The sequence below is a fragment of the Nothobranchius furzeri genome, chromosome 4 (genome assembly GCF_043380555.1).
Source record: "Nothobranchius furzeri strain GRZ-AD chromosome 4, NfurGRZ-RIMD1, whole genome shotgun sequence".
NCBI classification, from domain to species: Eukaryota; Metazoa; Chordata; class Actinopteri; order Cyprinodontiformes; family Nothobranchiidae; genus Nothobranchius; species Nothobranchius furzeri.
The window spans coordinates 80,873,098-80,882,460 of NC_091744.1; the positions used below are offsets into that span (position 1 = coordinate 80,873,098).

General features: G+C 45.4%; 1 protein-coding gene across 2 annotated transcripts in view; it reads left to right on the forward strand.

Annotated features, from left to right (window-relative positions):
* Positions 1-9,363, forward strand: part of LOC107396198 (guanine nucleotide-binding protein G(o) subunit alpha) — a 77,830-nt gene that overhangs the window by 23,311 nt on the left and 45,156 nt on the right. For both annotated transcript variants that reach the window (XM_070550491.1, XM_070550492.1), the window contains exon 3: positions 7,125-7,266. In XM_070550491.1, coding sequence (XP_070406592.1) covers positions 7,125-7,266 — 142 coding nt within the window. The remainder of the gene's footprint in view (positions 1-7,124; positions 7,267-9,363) is intronic.

Genomic DNA, 9,363 nt, shown 5'->3' on the forward strand with positions numbered 1-9,363 from the left:
GGTAGATGGATCGATGGATGGGTTGATGGATTGATGGATGGATGGGTGGGTGGGTGGATGAGTGGATGGATGGATGGGTTGATGGATTGATGGAGGGATGGGTGGGTGGGTGGTTGGATGGATGAGTGGATGGATGTGTAGATTGATGGATGGATGGGTGGGTGGGTGGATGGATGAGTGGATGGATGTGTAGATTGATGGATGGATGGGTTGATGGATGGTTGGATGCTAGGACACATTTTGAGTGTTCTTTGAGTGCGGACAGCCTTTTCCCGTTGCTGTGACCTGATCGGTTTTGGAAGGCTGCACTTCTGTGGTGAGACTTTGTTCTTTAGCAGGACTTTACTGTTGGTTTGTGATGCATTAGCATTACTGGCTCATGTTAGCATAATGAAGCTAATATGCTGAGATGTTGTTGACTCAGAGCTGCTCTGTTTGCTGTCCCCAGGGACGGTTGTCTCTCATCCTGCAGGATGGGTGAGAGGAGTTTTTAGGAGAGGCTTGGAGAGAGGCGTGAATTCTGTTTTCACTAGCAAGAGAGCATGATCGGGTCGGCGCTGGCTCTGGAATTCCTTTGCTTTTCCTGAAAACTGGACTCATTTCCTCAGAAAGTAATTATTATTAAACCAGGAGGCAGGAAGCCTGAATAATTACATTTTTGTGTTCATTTTTAAATGATCAGTTTACCTTTGTGCACCTCTCTGTCCTCCTCGTCTGTCTTTATGTTTCCCTTTGAGTCAAAATCTGAGCTGCTCTTTGCTTTCATTGCTGAATGAAACCAAAGGAGCTGTTTGTGCGGGGTTTTAGTCTAAGGAGGTTTGTGGCACAGAGGCTGCTGTTGGACAAGAGAGAACTTTAAAGCTGCAGAATCGGTTAGAGGAGATCTGCAGTAAGACCTCTGCATGCGTATTTGTTCTCGTTCTGCAGAAACCAGCAGCAGCAGCAGCAGCATTGATGTGCTGTCGGCACATGCTCAGTTCCCTCCGTTTGGTGCATCAGCAGCTTCTTAGCGGTGCAGGATAATCAACTTCTGCTCATTGTGACTCTTTACTGGGGTCGGGAACTAAAGAGTCGCACCTTCCACTTACATGGTTATTAAGGATGAAACCATTTTCAGTTTGAATGGTTACATGGTTCTGATGGTTAGTAGCAGTTCGGACAGTTACTGGGTTTACAGGTCAAGTCGAACACACAAACAAAAGCCCTAAAAACTCTGGTGTTGTTGGGTTTTCGTGCCCCTGTTTTTGCCTAGTTTACTCATCGTCTTGTGTAATTATGCAACACACACCTCTTCATCACATCTAAGGGAACGAAGGTGAAGGGAAACTAAATCAGGTGGCAGTGTGACATCAGAGTGAGTCTGCTAGCGAGCCGCTAATGAGGCAACAGGTGGGATTCTGCTCTTGCGTGATGCTTTGCCAGGTGAACACGTGTGTGTGTCTCAGAGAGAGCTGCTTCTAATTAATGCACCATCTCAGACTGTAAGTGAAGTGGAGGAGGAGGAGCTTAAAAACAACCCGATAACGAGGACCGAGGGGTGAGAGGCGACACTGATGGAGAAACGTTGGGTTGTTGTCTTCAGAGGGAAAAGGAGGATGATACAGGAACAAAGGATGAAAGAGAAGCAGATAAAGATAACAGGTGACAGAGAAGCAGAGAGGGGATGGCAGACAGACTTAATGAGGTCTCCTTAGATGTAATCCCAAGCTGTAATTATTCCTGCTCTCCTGTCTGCCTCAGTGTACATGTGTGCCAGAGCAGCTCCTCACATCCCGCTGCAGCAGAGGGAAGCAGACTGTGTCTCTTGGCAGCAAGACCCTTCATCAGCAGATGACCAAGACGGCTCCTCCCTAACATAGAGAGAGAGAGAGAGAGAGAGAGAGAGAGAGAGAGAGAGAGAGAGAGAGAGAGAGAGAGAGAGAGAGAGAGAGAGAGAGAGAGAGAGAGAGAGAGAGAGAGAGAGAGAGAGAGAGAGAGAGAGAGAGAGAGAGAGAGAGAGAGAGAGAGAGAGAGAGAGAGAGAGAGAGAGAGAGAGAGAGAGAGAGAGAGAGAGAGAGAGAGAGAGAGAGAGAGAGAGAGAGAGAGAGAGAGAGAGAGAGAGAGAGAGAGAGAGAGAGAGAGAGAGAGAGAGAGAGAGAGAGAGAGAGAGAGAGAGAGAGAGAGAGAGAGAGAGAGAGAGAGAGAGAGAGAGAGAGAGAGAGAGAGAGAGAGAGAGCGCTGATGGGTGTGTGTGAGTGTGTGTTTTCTGCTGATGCTTTTAGCTGCTATTTATAGTTTTTTTCTTTCTCTTTATTTTACAGTTTATCACTAATCACATTTTATCCTCTCCCATCACTTGTTACACCTGCTCTGACGTTCTCCTGGACAAACACACCTGTGTTGTGTTGGTAGCTGCGCTCGCGCGGTGCTGACAGCCATCCGTCAGTGTGCACTTTGTCATGACCAAGAGCAGAAAGCTCTGCTGAGAGATAATTAAACCAATCGTGTGTGTGTGTGTGTGTGTGTGTGTGTCAGGACAACCAGTGCTAGTGTGGCCAAGATAAAAACCTAATAGCACAAGGTGTTGTGGCTTTAGGTTTGTAACTGTGACCTCATTCTTCACAAACAATTGTCTTCTTCCAATGGTTAAACAGCACGCACATGTGTGTGTGTGTGTGTGTGTGTGTGTGTGGATATAATACGCCAACTAGCTCAGGATCAAGACAAACAACTTTCTGGTTGTTTGGACCAATCAGCAGCCTGAAGCTTCTCTCCTGGTTTGTAAAAGTAAAACTGAACCAGAAATGGTGCCTGATGACCCTCCAGAGTCCAAACCCACACTAAACCAGTTCAGTCTTATCCTTTTCAGCCTGAAGGTTCTTCCAGGTCAGACATCAGTTCTCCAGATGGGAACACTTGTGGTTAAAATACAACCAGGTGGAGATGAACACACATCCAAAGGGAGGGTTCATACACCAGTGGTGGTTGCCGTGGTGATTCCCTTCACATCCATGATGTGGAAGTTCATCTGCTGCCAACAGATTCTACTTCCAGTAAATTTACTTTAATCCTCTCTTAGAAGGAGCTGCTGCTGCTAACTGTAGAGGAGTTTTATTACTTTTAGATAAACGTGTTTCTTTAAATCATGAAGCTTTTTGAATTGCTGCACTGCAGTCAGATCAGGCTCCAGTCTGGAGCAGCAACAGAGAACAGATGCTGATACCTAAAAAGTGTCCCCATGTCTCCTGATCTTGGATCAGTCTACGGATTCGTAGATCAGATCCTGGATCAGTGTGTCGATCGGTGATCAGATCCTGGATCAGTGTGTGGGTAGGTGGATCAGATCCTGGATCAGTGTGTCGATCGGTGATCAGATCCTGGATCAGTGTGTGGGTAGGTGGATCAGATCCTGGATCAGTGTGTCGATCGGTGATCAGATCCTGGATCAGTGTGCGGATCGGTGATCAGACCTCAGAAAAAGACTCACGTTGGATTTTGGAAATACATGTAAACACGTTATTCTGGCTGAAGCTGAACCGGTTCTAATTGAGCTCAAGCACCCAGATAATGCGATGGCAATCCAAACACATTGTGCATGTAAACGGGTCAGCCGAACTAGACCGGTAGGATGCTTCACTCTGAAAGTGACGTACCATAAGAAAGCCATGGATTGTTGTACAATCCTTCAGCCATCGTGTCTGTCCTGTTTCAGTTCCCACTGCTTCACTCCCACCAGCCTCTGTTTACTGATTGTGTTGCTATAAGCTACATACATGCTACATACATGCAATAAGCTACATACATGCTACATACATGCTATAAGCTACATACATGCTATAAGCTATATATATATGCTATAAGCTATATACATGCTATAAGCTATATATATGCTATAAGCTACATACATGCTATAAGCTACATACATGCTACATACATGCTATAAGCTACATACATGCTATAAGCTACATACATGCTATAAGCTACATACATGCTATAAGCTATATATATGCTATAAGCTATATACATGCTATAAGCTATATATATGCTATAAGCTACATACATGCTATAAGCTACATACATGCTACATACATGCAATAAGCTACATACATGCTATAAGCTATATATATATATATATATATATATATATATATATATATATATATGCTATAAGCTACTTACATGCTATAAGCTACATACATGCTATGAGCTACATACATGCTATAAGCTACATACATGCTGTAAGCTACATACATGCTATAAGCTATATATATGCTATAAGCTACATACATGCTATAAGCTACATACATGCTGTAAGCTACATAAAAAGGGGCATGTCGCCACCTACTGTACCGGAGTGGAACAAACTTTATTTGAGAAGTCTGTTTTCTTATGCGCATTTGAACAAGACTCCCAGTTTATTACATTAAGAACCACCTGGATAGACAGATGCTGGTCAGCGCACATGTAACCGCACTGAGTGGTAGAGTCATGTTGCTGGTAGCCAATCAGAAGAGAGATGTCCACATGTTTTTAGTTAAAATATAAAACATAGTTTCCCAGAGCACGACTTACATAGCATTCACTCATACATCTACATCCTACTGCAGATGCATCGAGTGAATGAGTGAACCACACCTTTACCTTTAAAACCAGAGGAGCTGAGTGAAAGGTTAGATTTGTCTAAGTGGTCGTCCTTGTACATAAACAGCTGTTTGGAGCCCGTTTCTGGTTTAGTTTCACTACAAATCAACGTAATTCAGATAATCCGATTTTTGAGTTGAACTCAACAAAAAGCTGTTTGATGTGATTATTGATCAAAAGCTGCCAGTTGTTGTTTTATCAAACAGCTGCTAGCCTGTCTGCAGCGTAACAACATCAGGGAGTAATGTCCATCTTAAATCGTCCATATGGCCGTCTCTCTGTCCATCTGTCTGCCTCAGCAGGAAACTACACCATGTTTCAGGTCACTGTGCAGATTGTGCCAAACCTGCATGAGAACTCACACACACACACACACACACACACACACACACACACACACACACACACACACACACACACACACACACACACACACACACACACACACACACACACACACACACACACACATCCGTACACGCGCACACATGCATGCACACATGCGTACACACACACACACACACACACACACACACACATCCGTACACGCGCACACATGCATGCACACATGCGTACACACACACACACACACACACACACACATCCGTACACGCGCACACATGCATGCACACATGCGTACACACACACACACACACACACACACACACACACACACACACACACACACACACACATCCGTACACGCGCACACATGCATGCACACATGCGTATACACACACACACACACACACACACATACACACACATCCGTACACGCGCACACATGCATGCACACACGTACACATGCGTGCACACACACACACACACACACACACACACACACATCCGTACACGCGCACACATGCATGCACACACGTACACATGCGTGCACACACACACGCACGCACGAAACGCACAAACACGCACACACATGCATGCACGCACACACACACACGCGTGCACACTCAAACACAAACGAAAACACACACACACACGCACGCAGGCACGTACGTGTGCACACAAGCACACACACTCACACACACACGCACGCAAACACACACACAGACACGCATGCGCGCACACACGCACACAAACACACACACACACAGGCACGCACGTACACATACATGCACGCAAACATACACACATACACACAGTCACGCATGTACGCATATACACACGCACGCACGCGTGCACACAAGCACACACGCGTGTACACACGCACACAAACACACACACACACACACACACAGGCACGCATGCGCGCACACACACACGCAAACACACACACAGTCACGCACGTATGCATATACGCATGCAAACACACACACACACACACACACACACACACACACACACACACACACACACACACACACACACACACACATCAGTAATGCCTTCATTGAGTCTTTCATTAAATGTTTGTTCAGCAGTTTTTCTAATTTATTGTCGTTTCATGAATGAATAAATAATTAATCATAATTAATGATTAAACTTCCAGTTAAACAGGAACTTGGGTGCAAAAGTACAAATTATTTCAGGATTTCAGAAATTTTCAGCTCCTGTGATTTTTAACCTGTGTAGATCGTCCTGGGTTTTTCCTGATCGACAACATCAGCAGCAGTAGCAGCTTGTCCTGATTGTGTTAACACACACCTGTACGCTCCGGAGCATCAAACTGACTCAGGTTCTATCTAAACTAGAGGCGGCTCATGCTGAGACTGCAGGAGGCCATGCTGGTATTTTTTTTAGCTTCTCCTCATTCTCTTCTTCTTCTTTGTGATGTTACATTACCCCCCCCCCCCCCCCCCCCCAAAAAAAAAAAACAAACAAACAAAAAAACAAAAAAACGACCTCCATTCACCATCAAGTTATGAGTTTGCACTTCACTGACATCTCCGATGGAAGGAAAGATGGGAGGTTAGACTCTGAACTTACTGTCTCTGGGAAGAGAGGGATCTATGCCCAACGCTAACCTTCACTAAACCTTCACACCATACCTCTGAAACAAGCTTTATACACACACACACACACACACACACACACACACACACACACACACACACACACACACACACACACACACACACACACACACACACACACCTCCATGAGGCCTAGCTGCTCCATCAGCATCATGCTGACTGTAATGGTGTCCCCCTTGTCCCCCTGGCTAACTGCTTGTTTCTCTGTCCCCCTGGCTAATAGCACGTATGTCCACCTTTGTGTCCTTGTGTTAATGGCAGTAAAAGACATCCTGGCATTTGGAACAGCAGGACATGCTGTGTGTCTAAATGTCAGCTGAGCCCACTGGTGACAGACGTCCCCATCCCCCATCGTCCCTCTCTGTCTGCGTCTCAGTTGTCCTCCTCTTTGAACTTTGACCTGTTCAGCTTCTCACATTTGGTCCATGGTCATGTCATCACATGGGGACATTTGGTCAGGGGACAAATGAGGTCAAACCCAAAACAGCTGTCTAACTCCTGTCTTTCTGTCTTCAGGATCATCCATGAGGACGGTTTCTCCGGCGATGACGTAAAGCAGTACAAGCCCGTCGTTTACAGCAACACCATCCAGTCTCTGGCTGCCATCGTCCGCGCCATGGACACGCTGGGTCTGGAATACGGAGACAAAGAGCGCAAGGTCAGAGCAGCACGTCCTGCACACATCCAGCAGCCTTAACTGTACATCCTGACGGCCGTCCCATCAGACAACACCGTCACAGATGGTTGTCTTCAGTCCAGATCTCTGAACTGTGGAGAGCTCATTTAAGAACCATGTGACCCACTAAGCTCATCCTGCAGATGCTTGGCTTCCAGTTGGCTGAACTGGTCTAGTTCGGGGTGTGACAGGTCTGTGGGACGAGCACCATGAGTCGGATCAGTGGTCAGGACCATCTTCTCCGTCCTCCCAGACCTTGGTAGATATAGCGGTTGAAGCTGGGAGGGCTTGTCCTTGTTAACAGAACAGGGGTGCTTGTGTTTCCGTCCGATGAACGGGAAGTCCGTATAAGGTCGAAGAAGAAAAAACGTTGACAGCGGCTTGTGAGCTCATAGTTCTTGGACACCTAGTGACCAAAAATGGAAGTTTCACATTTAGTTTCACATGTAGAAATAACAACAAGAACAAAAATAACAACAACAATAATCATTCAGAATTACTTTAAAACTAATGAACTAGTCATCCACACGTTAATATGTAAGCAAACATCTACCGATGTTCCCTGACGGGTCACCTGTGAGATGTCCAGGTCCTTCAGGTGTTTGGTGAGGGTTCATCTCTGTTCCTGTTTCACCGTCTGCTTTGACCTTTGACTGGTTTTAGTTCGTCTCCCTGAGACGTGGGTTTGTTTGTGTTTGACCGTTTGACAGCGGCACCGCAGCGTCAGCGCAGTGACACGTGTCGGTGGCCTAACCTTCTCCAAAGGCACGGTATATTTAATCACAACCAAGATATTGATATTCAGTGTGGGGAGATGAAATAACAATACTTCTATTGATTATGCTTGTGTGTGTGTTCCTGCAGCTGTCCCCAAACAGAAGGTAGGGCATCCTGGTTTCTACCGTCTTATATGGTGCAAGATTAGTTGTTCTTGATGTGGTCGAAGCAGGAAAGCAAAGCAGGAGACCAACTGTAGGAGCTCCTCTGAGATGTTTCCATCCTGCTGGAGGAACTGGTGGGGATTGATGTGTGCATGGATCAGAGACTTGTCTTATCTAGTCAGTCCCTGAAGGACCCACAGCTAGGGATGGGTACCTTTGACATTTGAATCGATCCGGTACTAATTCCCGGTACCTAGGAATCGATACCGGTACTTAACGGTACCAATTTTAGATACTTTTGAGTGTTTAATATTTTAATTCTCTTTTAGAATTAAATATATATTTTTCTCAATATATAACCATATTTGATGAATATCACGATAAATAACACACAACTGTTTGTATTTTAACATCGTCCTTGTAGTTTTATAAGCTGATAATTAAACTGAAGCAAACATCTTTACTGTGAACTAAATTTACTGTGTATCTTCATTCCTTTTGCCGTCCTTTTTCATTAGATTTTTCCTACTGGGAAGTTAGAATTTCCAAGGAGAAAGCGAACGCACCATTAGCTGATAGCAATGGTGGCAATGGAAGCTAACATATCAAGCTAACGTTATCTTAAACAGTTTATTTAGCTGCTGGAGCAGATTAAAACGATGATGCCTCACACTTAGATCGTTGTCGCTGGTTTCATCTTCACCCAATCACCCGTCGCGTTTAGTAAAGTGAAGCCAAACTTTAGAGCGCGTTCATGTTCTTCTAGTCGGAAATTCGGAGTTCCGAGGAAAAAGTGAACGCACCATTAGCGAAACGGAAGCTAACATATCAAGCTAACGTTATCTTAAACATTTTATTTACCTACCGGAGCAGATTAAGATGAGGATGTGTCACTTAGATTGTTGTCGCTGGTTTCATCATCACCCAGTTACCCATCACATTTAGTGAAGTGGACCCAAGCTTTAGCGTGCGTTCTTTCTACCATGCTGCTCTGTTTACAACTGGCTCACAGCGACCGACGACGTAACGCTCTTGCGCATGCGCAGCTGTCTAGGCAAGTTCTCGTTATGAAGGACGGGTACCGAAACGAGGCACCGTTTGAAATGACGTGAATCGGTGCTCAGTCGGTACTGTGGAATTCGGTCGGTACCCTAAAAAGTACCGAATTCGGTACCCAACGCTACCCACAGCTCATCCC